Source organism: Leptonychotes weddellii, chromosome 7, assembly GCF_054177405.1.
Source record: "Leptonychotes weddellii isolate Sample4059 chromosome 7, ASM5417740v2, whole genome shotgun sequence".
NCBI lineage: Eukaryota > Metazoa > Chordata > Mammalia > Carnivora > Phocidae > Leptonychotes > Leptonychotes weddellii.
This window is the reverse complement of record NC_138375.1, coordinates 102664545-102677839: the sequence shown is the minus strand read 5'-3', so window position 1 is coordinate 102677839 and position 13295 is coordinate 102664545. Positions and strand designations below refer to the sequence as shown.

The window sequence follows — 13295 nt, the reverse complement described above, 5'->3', positions numbered from 1 at the left end:
TTCTTTGAATGCTTTGTAATTTTTTTGTAGAAAATTGAGCATTTTTAATATTGTAATTTGGAGGCTGGGAACCGAATGTGTCGTCCCCCCCCGCAGTCCTCAGGGTTACTTACTGTGGGTTTGTAGTTGGGTGTTTGTTTAGTGACTTTTTGAAACTATTTTTGTAAAGTTTCTGTTCTTTGTTTTGGGTAGTCTCTGAAGTCACTGTCCCTTAGCTTGTGGTCCCTTAGCTTAGCGTTTCTTGTTTTTGGTTTTTCAGATAATGTTTTATAAAATTTAAAAAATTAATGCAAAAATCCATGATGAACAAAATACAGAAGTTTATCATTAGGATCAGTATGTTGTCTAAAGATGACAGATCTTTTCACACATGGGTCAAACAAGGAACCAGCTCTTAGTGCTCACAGCACTGCTGAGACAGGTTGCAGCCTTTTAGTAAGACTTACTAAAGGTTCATTACTAAAGTAATTTCAATGCAATACAGTAGCAGTTTTTTTTTCTGTTGTCCATGGATAATGCTGCTCTGAGAGCTCTTCAAACAAGAGCCACTTTTACCTTTGCTGTATTCAGCTAGTGTTTTGTTGCAGATGCATGTCTGGAGCCAAGAAGGAATAGAAATAAAGTTAAAAAGTAACTCTCCCAATCTTTGCCCATTAGGTCTGTGTTAGGTCATTTCTTCAAAGATTAGCCACAGTGTTTATAACTATCTTAGTCTTCACTTCCTGTTTTCTTTGACTCTAAAGAGTAATCTGAGGTTGAAGTAGAGGGTCTTCTCAGGTTTTTTTTTTTTTTTTTTAAGCATGTGTCTTGCCCTGGCCGTTTGTGTGGTTTTCTAAGCCTCCTGTTATAAGGGAGTTCTTTGCAATGTCATAATTTCCCAAAGAAAATTCTCAGCCTTTCTTTCCATGCTTTAGGTGTGCTGTTGTTTACTCAGTTATAAACCTTTGTCCCAAGGAGGAGGAGGTTCATACCCCTTACTGTTTGGAAGAAAATGCCCTTAGCATAGCAGCTTTTCTTTCCATGTTAGGTAAAACAAAGGCGAGTACCTCTTGTCATTTCTTCGGTAGCCCCCAGACAGGTTTATACAAACGTAATTCTGTGAGAATAAGTTCTACAGGGCCCCAGAACCAGAGACCTGGGTACCCACTGGCTTTTTGGGACCTCCATTGTGCCCCGGAGAGATGGGGGTCAAGGGCAAGTAAAAATGCTACAAAGCTTTCCTACCATTTCTGTTTTCTGTTTCTGTTTTCTGGATTTAGTGTGCTTGATTGCTGTAAGCCTTTGACTGTTTCAGAGTTCTGACAAAGCTGATTCTGACAGATTTTGCTTTGAGTTTTGCTGTTACTGTGAAGGGGTAGGCTCTTGGAGTTCCCTCTTTCACCATTTTGTGTTAATGGCCTAAACATGTGTTTTCTTGTTTCTAATGCTCAAATTGTCCTGATTTGGCCAGTGGGAACCCATTCAAGCTGGTTTCTATGCCCTTTTGATATTTCATAATCATTATTTGGATATTTCCTTTTTGCTAAGATAAAATATTCTAGGCTTATTTTGTCATCTTCTTTCTCCAGCCCTGGGAATCAGCTATTTCTCAAAGCCCTGCTTTTGTTTAGTGGAAATTTGTTTTTAGAAGCCAAGATCTTAGGGGCGCCTGGTTGGCTCAGTCAGTTAAGCATCTGCCTTTGGTTCAGGTCATGATCCCGGGGTCCTGGGATGGAGCCCCTTGTCGGGCTCCCTGCTCATCGGGGAGCCTGCTTGTCTCTCTCCCCCTGCCTGCGACTCCCCCTGCTTGTGTGCGTGCGTGCGCTCTCTCTCTTAAAAAAAAGAAGCCAAGATTCTGTGTTAAGTATGCTCATTTATTGGAGTCACTACGCTCACACCCTCTCAGTGCAGAGTTGGGAGAGGTACATATAGATAAATATTATCTTTGTGTAGTATATGTGAATGTAAGTATTTTAATATTATTAATATATGATTGTGTTAATCATTAATGGTACTGATAGAATATAACACTGCAAAATTCACTCTAGTTTTCACCCTTTCTGTTACTACTGCGTTCTTTCACAGTATGAAACTTAGCTTTCATTATTCTCAATACTTACTTTTCCCCTGTATATAATTGATTTTATGTTGTAGCCACTGCCACCACCCACATGTGGACACTCACCTCTGCCTGCTTAGCATCTTGACTCTTCTCACGAACTGCCCCTGCCAACCCCCCCCGGATGCCTTCCCCACTCTTTTGGGTTCAGTGCCTCATCCCTGGCTGTCCCTGCATGGATACCCTTCCTTACCCTGCTTTGACACTGACATCCTGTGCTGGGCCACTCCCAGGTGTTGATACCCTTTCATCCCTACTCTGACTCTTCACAGTCTGGAACCCTCTTGTGTTTCCTCATATAAATGACTTTAGTCCTGAATCAGAAAGAGGAAGACCCACTTTTTAAATGAAATCTATTAATATATTAAACTAAGCTTATATGAAAGGAGCATTTCACAGGCTTATTTTCAAGAGAACTAAAGTTGAATTTGAAAAGTCATCTTTTGGTTCTTATTAATGAAGGATTATGAGCAGTTTGGCTAAATGAAAAACAACCTTTTTAAAGGGTTGTATGTAGATAGTCTGGTAAGAAAGGGTAGTTGTCTTTTTAGAACTTTAGTAGATTCCAAGTTGAAGGTAAGTAGTAGTTACCTAATTTTAGTGAAGAGAAGAAACAGTCTGATGTTACCTTGCCAAAGTCATCCAGCCTAGTAAGGAAATGGTGGAAGGGGTCTGTCAGGTGATTACCTCACTACTGCTGACCAGGAAATTCCAGACTGACCAGTTAAGATTTCATTTCTGGGAGGGTATTTTTTTAAAAAAAATATTTATTTGAGAGAGAGTGCATGGCAGGGGGGCGGGGGGGTGCAGAGAGGGAGGAGGAGAAGCAGCAGACTCGACGGGGGGCTGGATGGGAGGACTCTGGGATCATGACCTGAGCCTAAGGCAGATGCTTAACCATCTGAGCCACCCATGTGCCCCTTTTTCTGGGAGGGTCTTAAAGTGTAATCAGGTTAGGTATTAAGTCTTGGTTTGTTAATGCAGGGCTTAGGAGAGGAGAGGTCACTCAGTTTTGGGCCTTTTATTTCTTTTAACATTTGCTAGGGAAGCCATAACAAAATACTGCAAACTGAGTGGGTTAAATTGATTTTGTCATAGTTTTGGAAGCTCAGATTCCAAGATCAAGATGTCAGCATGGTTGGTTTCCTCTGAGACCTCTCTCTCCTTGGCTTGCAGATGGCCACCCTCTTGCTGCCTCTTCACATGGTCTCTTTCTGTGCAGCCTTGGTGTCTCAATGTGTCCCAATTTCCTCCTCTTACAAGGACACAGGTTTGGAATGGGGCCTACCCTAACAACCTCATTTAAGTTAATCTCATTAAGCCTTTATCTACTATTAATGGTTCTGTTCAGAGTTGGGGGCTTGCAACTTGGACATAGTGGGAGGGGCACAATTCAGCTGCTAATATTACACAGGGAAAGGAAGATAGAATGAATTTGGATGGCACTAAGTGTAGTTAAAAGAAATTGATAGGGTGGCACTTTTGAAAGTTTAATTTGGCTTTATACAGGTAAGGGGGTAAAATTTCTTTCTTCTGTCCTTCTAGGTTCCCTGGCTTGGGGCCCTGTAAATTAGACTGACAAAAGAAAGATTAACAAGAGAAAACAAATAGATGTTTATTAGAGTGTGCTCCTACCTCCGAGTAACTCGGGTGGTTAGAATTTGCCAACTCTTTACCTAATTCCATGGTGAGCGGGGGAAGGGCACTTAATGGAAAAACGTAACTTTTTGGAAAGATAGGTAAATGGGCCCTTAGGAGAATAGATGGGAGAAATGATAGTTTGTGGCAATGTCTGGGTGTGGTGCTGATTTTGTGTGTGTGTCTGTAGGGAAGAGTTGCTCCAGGGGAGGGGACTGATAAATTCTTTTTGGAGGCTCTGCTTTTAGAAAGATAAGGCATTGCAAGAATTAAAATGCCTTCAGCTCAAAACTATTCTTACGTTAAAGTAACATATTTTGGGGTGCCCTATCATGATTCCTTCTCACTTGTGTAAATGCCTTAATATTAGCTAATAGTGTTCTTTACCTTTTTTCAGAATGTGAAAACTTTTGCCATTAGCTATTCATACTTTATTTTTTATTTATTTATTTTTAAAGATTTTATTTATTTGAGAGACAGAGAGCACGAGAGGGAAGGGGATCAGAGGGAGCAGCAGACCCCCCGCTGAGCGGGGACCCCCCCCCCCCCATGTGGGACTCGATCCCGGGACTCCAGGATCATGACCTGAGCTGAAGGCAGTCGCTTAACCAACTGAGCCATCCAGGCGCCCTCATACTTTATTTTTTAAAACTAAATTTAAATTAAAAATTCTAAAGACATTGCAAAAATGAATAGGTAATATTATTGGTTTGTCTCCTAGGGATTGTTTTTAGTATATAACTTATCACTTGACTATTTAAAATGATAAGCTTTATTTATTTCAGATTGTCTGCAATTTTTTTTGTACACACTAAACGAGTTTTCATTCCCGTTTAGTTATTAAAACTGTAATTTTAGGGCTTTTCAACAAAAGCTTACTGGAAAAGTAACATCCTATTATATACATCACAAAGCAGCTTAGTATGTAGCTTCATGTAAGAATAGATAATGAAAATCCTTTACTCATCCAGAAACACTTTAGTTTGCATTTTAATTTCTGAAGACTTAAAAATGTAGTATAAGATGGTAATAGAATTAGAGCTTAGAGTGCCTGAATTTTTATGTAGTTTATTTTGATTAGGTGCACTCTTATATTTGTTTCACAAATGTATTACTGGCATTGGTTGTGTCAGGGTACTCAGATTGTATCAAGGTTTTTCAGCCATCAGCTCATGGCTCATATAAGCTTATACCATTTAAACATTTTCATTACCCTGGTGAGTTACCATTTGTATCCATTTCTTGTGTCTGGCCACTCTTAACTTTTTTTTTTTCTTCAAAAAGATTTGATTTATTTATATATCAGAGACAGCACAGGCAGAGGGAGAAGCAGATTCCTCGCCCAGCAAGGAGCCCCATGCGGGACTTGATCCCAGGACTCTGGGATCATGACCTGACCTGAAGGCGGCCACTTCACGAACTGAGCCACCCAGACGTCCCTACTTTTAACCTTTTGTTAAATAGATCTCTACAGTTTGGGATAGTAAAAATAGAATATTTTATAATATTTGAGAATTTTTCTTAAAGTATTTTAGCAAGTTGGTATGACGTTAAAGGATTCATAGAAACAATATTTGAAAGAATTTGGAAAAGGGAAGATTAACAGTGGTATTGATTTTGTTTTTTAAAATTTCACTTTTTAGATTATGCAGTTGTAAATATAAAACATTTGTTATTAGTAAACTCAGACATTGTGATGCACAGAAAATTTGATTCCTTCATTGAGTGATAGTCTTAAGCTTTGTATTGAAATGAGTACAGTTGCCCAATTGGCTTCCGCCTTATTTAAAAAAAACCCAAAAACTGAATTTGCTGTTTAGATTGGGCTGGCAACTTGAAACTTTTATTGATGCAGTCGATAGAGGCTCCCAGAAAGTTAAATTCAGAATGCAGAAAAGCACTAGTGTCTAAAATATTTGATACTTATGTGATGATTGTAATTAAAAAACAACAAACTTTTTCATTGTGAAAATTTTCAAACATATATATAACTAGAGAAAAGAGTATTTACACACCTCCTTGTACTGTCATTTATAAACATACGTGCAACCTATTTCAGTTATCCCCATTTAGCACTATCAGGTTTTTATTTTTTAAAAATTTTTTATTATGTTAATCACCATACATTACATTATTAGTTTTTTTTTTTGTTGTTTTATTTTTATTTTTATTTTTTTTTTAAGATTTTATTTATTTATTTGAGAGAGAGAGAATGAGAGAGAGCAAGCACATGAGAGGGGGGAGGGTCAGAGGGAGAAGCAGACTCCCCGCCGAGCAGGGAGCCCGATGCGGGACTCGATCTAGGGACTCCAGGATCATGACCTGAGCCGAAGGCAGTCGCTTAACCAACTGAGCCACCCAGGCGCCCCTGCATTATTAGTTTTTGATGTAGTGTTCCATGATTCATTGTTTGTGCATAACACCCAGTGCTCCATAGCATTATCTGGTTTTTAAAACATCCAGATACGTCAGTGTAATTGTAAAGACTTCAGTCTTTTATTTACCACCATCACACTACATTGTCACATCTAAAATGAGTAATAATTTCTTAATGTCATTTAGTGTTCCGTTCATGTTTAAATTTTTGATTGTTTCCTAATTTTCATTTTTTAAAGGTTGGTTTGAGTAAGGATCTGTGTAAGGCCCACATGTGTTTGATCTGCATGTTGAAAGCCATTTATTTGTTGGGGGGAAAAAAACCGATCATTTCACCTGTCGAGTATCCTGTGATCTAGATTTGCTGGATTATTTCCCTCAGATTTCCTTTAATTTGTTTCTCTGTGTTGAACTTCGTGAAAGGTCAGATTTCAGATTCCATCTGGGGTGGGGGTGAGAATACATTATAGATGGTGTAATGTGCATCCTAGTTTGTCACATTTAGAGACACTTGATGTCTGGGATTAGACCATAGTAATTTTTAAAAAAATAAGGTTTCCTGAGATTATTTATAGTGAAATTGGTCAATATTAAGTATTCAATTTGATTTTTGACAGATTTGTACATTTGTATAACCACAATCAGGATAAAACCCCCATTACCTCAAGAATAACCTTCCCTTTGCAGTCATACCTCTACCCCACAAGCCCTCTCCCCCCATCCACTCCAGTGAGCTAGTTTCTGTTATATTTTTGCCTATTTTAGAATTTCATTATAATTGGAATCTTTAGTAAAATCATTGTCGCTTAGAAGCGATAGAGCATAAGAAGATAATTTTGGCAAGGAGCTCCAGGTCTAATTTCCTTCCATTTTTATATGACAGGGACTTGCCATGAGGTGTTGAAGCCTTGTTTCACTGAGTTGGAGAGACTGGACCTAAATGGCGCAGCATGACTTTGCTCCAGCCTGGCTTAATTTTCCTACTCCACCATCATCAACAAAGGTACTCTTTGCATTTCTTTCTTTGTGTCTGCTCATTTCTTCTTGTATGCAAATGTAGTTGAAACGTGAAGCCTTAATATTTTTGTGGAAAAAATGTATTACTATCTAAGTTATTTCATACGGAATCTGTTAGTTTTTATTATTTAAAAAGTCAGTTTTCCATCACCATACTGTACCATTTACTTCAGTTGTCTTTTGTACTAATCAGAGGTCCACACATTTTAACTCAAACCCATTAGATACATTGTGTCTTACCTTTATCTGTACTATTCCTTAGATAATAACTTGCTTTACTTACTGTTCTGTAGGTAATACTTTAAAAGAAAAATCTGAGGCTTTTGAGGTCTTTGCTTATACCCAGAAGATTTCTTTTTTAGACAAATAAGACTTTGAATGGCACATCACTAAAATTTCAGGAGTGATGAAAACTTTGCAACATTGTTACATATCAGGCCTCAGTAATCTTAAGAAATGTTCATTTTACTTAGAAATCAGAACAGTAGTTTGTATAAGACTTTCTAGGCATTGTAGTTGTCTTCCACTTAAAGGCTTGATAAGAGAGACCTTTGGAATTGGTTAGAACCAGTCTAACTGGCTTAATAGCTGTCTTTGACTTTGTTTTTTCCATAGTGCAAAGGAATCAAGGGGGAGAGTTTTGATCATCTGTTTGCCTGTTAATCATGCTCTATCATGCTAAGGCGTTCATCTAGGAACTTTTGGGGTACAGGCAGTTCTTAAAAAAACAAGTTTATTAAAAGCAACTCTTATGGGAACAATTTTTTATAATTTGGAAAGTCCTTCCCCAGTAAGGACTTGTCAGATCATAATAGATTGACCCAAATTTTGGCCTGTAATTTTGTACAGATGGATTCTCTGGAAGGTTAATTGACTTGCCTGTTTTTCATAGAAATACTGTGAGCCTAGACTAGAATCCAGGATGCATTTCCTATTCTGTACTCTTTACGTAGGTCTCATTTTGGAATGCTGTCAGATGATTAAATATCTCATTTCATGGATTTGAAATTGTTAGGAAATGGAGACATATTGATTAAGCTACTGAGAACACTTCTTAGAGATTCTCTGATTGCCCCCTTTCCTCTTAGGTGTAGGTCTGTGTAGTTTACTCCCCTCCCCCCTTCCTTGTAAACCCAGCTGCTCTAATGTTGCCCTCTAGCAGGCTTATTTTTTTTCAGGCCTACTTCAGAGCTTGACTATGTAGAGTTTCCTGCCACCCACCTTTATTTCTTTTTTCTATTTGTTTACTTTCTCACTTGTTTTCATTTTCAAGGGGATTGATAAAAAATTAGCACCTGGGAAGTTAGTTACAAAACGGTAAGATTGAGAATAATTTTTGTCTTCATTCAGATGTTAATCTGAGGTTGATTAGGAGTAGCTGTTGGTTGATTAAGATTAACTGTTGGTTTATGTGGTGAAATCCTTACTGCTTTCCAGTTTCCAGAACCTGACCCTTAATCTGGATATAGGTCTTCATGAATGATGATTTTGAGAATTGGGATTGCCACCTCTAAATCTCAATTATTCTAACCTATTCTAATTTATCTACAGAAAATGGTATTTATTTGAATTCTTAACTAGCAGTACTTGAAATTATTTCTTAGACCTTACCCAGTGTGGTTTTGACAAATATAGAGCTTTTAGTAATGACTTCTTACACCTTCCATCTTATCCTTTCATGTCTCCAAATCACTATTCATGGGTTCTCATTTATAATTAACCTCTTATTTTCTGCCAGAGCCCTTTTCATCTTACCCTGAATAAATGGAACAGACTAATTTACTGTGGGGTTCTCTGTTTCAGTGTAATGGAAGTCTTTATTTATTGTTCAAAGGCATGAGGACTTGAAATAAAAAGATATTTTTAGAAGTGGACTTTAGTAGTTTTCTGAGGTGTGTAGAATTTTAGCCCCATCATGTGGTGAAATTTTAAACTGCATGTGGTTGATTATATGGGTCATAGGGCATTGACATTTGAGCTGTTGATTGGGACCCAATAAAAAGTAAATTTTACATAATGTTTTGTATACACATAGTTAGTATAACTAAAATAATAGTCATACATCTGTGGTGCACTAATGTTTTCTCTTGTGGTCTTCTGTTTTCTTTATTAGAAAATGTAAATTTCTACTGATACTGTCATCCTTTAATAGATCCTGAGTTACATTTTGGGTAATAACATTTTTATTATTGAAGCAATACTGAACTGAAATAGTTGTAGATACTGGAAAAGTTTAGATACCTCTTTGTTTTAGATGCTTCTTTTGGCCATCTTACCGTAGGAAGGGTGATAAATCAATCGATCCCTGTAATCAGGTTGAGGTATGCTTTCATAGTATTGTTAGAAGAAGGAAGATTCCTGGGGCACCTGCCTGGCTTATTTGGAAAAGCGTGTAACTCTTGGTCTCGGGGTGGTGAACTTAAGCCCCACGTTGGTTGTGTGGAGCCTACTTAAAAAAGGTGGGGAGAAGGTGGTTGATGGCAGGGATGTGATACTGAAAGAGCAAATATGTGGTACAAAATAGAAAATACAGGAATTTTTATTCTTTTTAAGTACAAAATAATACAGACCTGTTTGATGACATTCCATTACAGTAAATTCATATTCATATTCAATATTCTGTAATTACTTCTCTGGCTAGAGTGTAGCATTAGTGCATTATGGATTCTTTCACGGCAGCATCAAAAATAGTCATTAATATTTTACCAAAATTTCTTTGAATAGTGCGTAAACTGTTGGCTTGCGTTGAAAATGTGTATTTAAAGTTGAGGCTAGAGAAGATCAGAAAATTCAGTCAGACTGGTAGTGGAGTTCAATGAAACTTCTTATTTACTATGTAGAGTTTTTGTTAACTGGTGACTCATACTGCGGGCATCCAAGAAAAAATTGCTAAGTTACTCTTTAAAGGAATCCAGAAAAAGGTTTTAAGTATGTAAAGGGATAAAGACGGTAAAGGGATAGGGAGGGTCTCTTTCTTGCTCATGGTAGTATCTGTTTTTTTGAGTCATTACGTACTAATGATTGTATAAAACAGTTCATGTGAATACCAACAAAAAACGTAAGAGGTAAATTCTCGTACCAATGATTGTATAAAACAGTTCATGTGAATACCAATAAAAAACATAAGAGGTAAATTCTGTTTTCTTTCTCCCGTATACAAAGGAGGGAACTGAGGTTGAGAGAGGTAAGTAATGTGCCCCAAAGTGCTGGAGGTAGGATACGAATCCATGTGTGCCTGACTTTAATGTTTATCAAGTTAATAAATTTCTTTTCTCAACTGTTAGGTAGTAGACTAATTTTCAGAAGTGAATATTAGGATGCTTTTATGCAGACACCAGAATGTATTTTTATTCTGGTTTGGATAAAATTAATTTTTTTCACTTTAGAGATGGCATCTCCAATATCTATCATCACTGCTTACGGATCTGACTTTTCAGTGTCTCTGAAATCTTTTATTGAGTGGATCTATGTGTTATTATTTAATTAGTTTACCAATTAATGGACTGAGCTGCAGGATTGTCTAGGCATCTCTTGAATACATTTGTGGGGTAAATTCTTAGTAGAATCAGTGGATCAGAGGGTTTGTACATTTTGGTAGGTAATGTCTAATAGCTCTCAAAAAGGTTGTATTGGGGTGGTTTAGTCGGTTAGGTGTCCTACTCTTGATTTCAGTTCAGGTTGTGATCTCAGGGTCCTGAATTCAAGCTTTGTGTTGGGCTACATGCTGGGTGTGGAGCCTACTTAAAAAAAAAAAAAAGGTTATACTTATTTATAATCCCATCAGAATTTAAGAGGGGGCTAGTGTTCTCAGTTTTGGCAACACTGGATGTTTTCATATTTTTTAATCTGCAATTAGATGAAATATGGTAGTTCATTATTTTGCATTTTTAAATTATGGTTGAGTATATTTTGGTGTTATGGTTTCTTAAGAACTGCTTGTTCATGTAATCTGTTTCTTAGTGATTTTGTAATAGCTCTTTTCACTTGAGGAATTTTTTTTTTTTAAGATTTTTATTTGACAGAGAGACAGCGAGAGAGGGAACAGAAGCAGGGGGAGTGGGAGAGGGAGAAGCAGGCTTCCCGCTGAGCAGGGAGCCCGATGCAGGGCTCGATCCCAGAACCCTGGGATCATGACCTGAGCCGAAGGCAGACACTTAACGACTGAGCCATCCAGGCGCCCTTACATTGGGGAATTTGTTTGCCATTGCAGATATATTTGCTTTGGTAATTTGTAATTTGCTTATTTGTTTTGGTAATTCTTTCTTTAAGTTTTTAATTTTTATTCCAGTATAGTGAACATACAGTGTTATATTAGTTTCAGGTGTACAATGTAGTGATTCAGCAGTTCTTTACATGTTTTGATAATTCTTTAAAAAACCTCATTGAAGGTTTTAATGAAACATACACAGAATGATAGATAATAATTAAATGAATATTTATTAAACATCAAGATAGTCCTATCTTAACATTCTTCTAGATTAGCTTTTATTGCTTTTGGAAGTAAAGCATTATGTATGCAATTGAAGTCCACTGTCCTCTATTTCTTCACGTCCTTTCTCTTCATTTTTCCCCAGAGGTATTCTCAGCATATATTCCTATAACTACGTATGTGAATGTCAAATGGTATTGTTATGTATGTTTAAAAAATTTTATCAGTGATTTTTATGTATATGTCTGCATCTTACTTTTACATTCATTGTATCTTTGAGATTTTCTCCCCCCATGTTGGATATCCACAAATGTAGTGTAACCATCTTAAAACTCTGTGTGGTATCCTGTTTTGTTTATCTATACTACATTTTATTTGTCCATTTAAGTTTAGATTGTTCATAACATAACTTTTGGCTACTCTAGAGAAATACTGCATTGAATATTTTTATGGTATCTCCTTGTACACATGGATAAGAAATTTTAGGCCACTGCTCCTCACACTTGAATGGGTAAGAAAATAACCTGGGGGGCTCCTGGGTGGCTCAGTTGGTTAAGCATCTGCCTTCAGCTCAGGTCCTGATCCCAGGGTCTTGGGATCAAGTCCCGCATCGGGCTCCCTGCTCCAAGGTGGGGAGCCTGCTTCTCCCTCTGCCTTTCTCTCTCTCTCTCTGTCTCATGAATAAATAAATAAAATCTTAAAAATAAATAACCTGGGGGGGTGCCTGGGTGGCTCAGTCGGTTAGGCGGCTGCCTTCGGCTCAGGTCATGATCCCAGGGTCCCTGGGATCGAGCCCCGCATCGGGCTCCCTGCTCGGTGGGGAGCCTGCCTCTCCCTCTCCCTCTGCCTGCCTCTCTGCCTACCTGTTCTATCTCTCTGTCAAATAAATAAAATCTTTAAATAAATAAATAAATAAATAACCTGGGGATTTTGTTAAAATGCAGATTCTCATTTCAGTAGTTCTTCGACGGGGCCTGAGTTATAACAGTCTTCAAAGTGAATTTGATTCTGCTTGTTTGTAGACCACAGTTTGAATAGAAGGCTTCAGTGTAGATTCAGGAAAAAATTGCTGGGGGGCACCTGGGTGGCTCAGTTGGTTAAGCAACTGCCTTCAGCTCAGGTCATGATCCTGGAGTCCTGGGATCGAGTCCCGCATCGGACTTCCTGCTCAGCGGGGAGTCTGCTTCTCCCTCTGATCCTCCCCCTCTCATGCTCTCTGTCTCCCATTCTCTCTCTCAGATAAATAAATAAAAAATCTTTAAAAAAAAAAGAAAAGAAAAAAATTGCTGGGACTTGGTTAGATACTGCCAAATTCCTCTTCTGCATGGTGTACGAGCTAGTAACTATTCTCTTTACATTAAATGCTTGTCAGACTTTGTTAGATTATCACAGTTTCTTGCCATTCTTTGTCATAAACTGCATTTTCAGTCTTTCTTGGACGTGGAGTTACATTTCTATGAAACACCTTTTAGCATTCTTCGTTACTTCTTTTGGGTTCCTTTTCTTTTCATGTTAGTTTAGGACAACATACATCTGTACACGTGTATGTATATGTATTACATATATGTATGCACATGTCATTTTTAACATTTTTAAAGTTACAGTGTTTTTCAGTCTTGCATATATATTTCATTGGGTGTATTTGTAGTACTTGTTGGCTATTTTAAATTATATTTATTTAATTTATTTTTTATTAAGTAAACTCTATGTCCTACATGGGGCTTAAGCTCCACCAGG

At 37.6% G+C, this 13295-nt stretch overlaps 1 protein-coding gene and 1 long non-coding RNA gene across 3 annotated transcripts in view; both read left to right on the top strand.

Moving 5' to 3' along the window:
• The window catches only part of LOC145722718 (uncharacterized), an 83358-nt gene that overhangs the window by 20286 nt on the left and 49777 nt on the right, over positions 1–13295 (top strand). The gene's annotated exons all lie outside the window — the stretch shown is intronic.
• The window catches only part of GPBP1 (GC-rich promoter binding protein 1), a 70833-nt gene that overhangs the window by 22669 nt on the left and 34869 nt on the right, over positions 1–13295 (top strand). For both annotated transcript variants that reach the window (XM_006740370.3, XM_006740371.3), the window contains exon 3: positions 6996–7115. In XM_006740370.3, the coding sequence (XP_006740433.1) occupies positions 7053–7115 (63 nt within the window). In that variant the 5' untranslated portion in view covers positions 6996–7052. The remainder of the gene's footprint in view (positions 1–6995; positions 7116–13295) is intronic.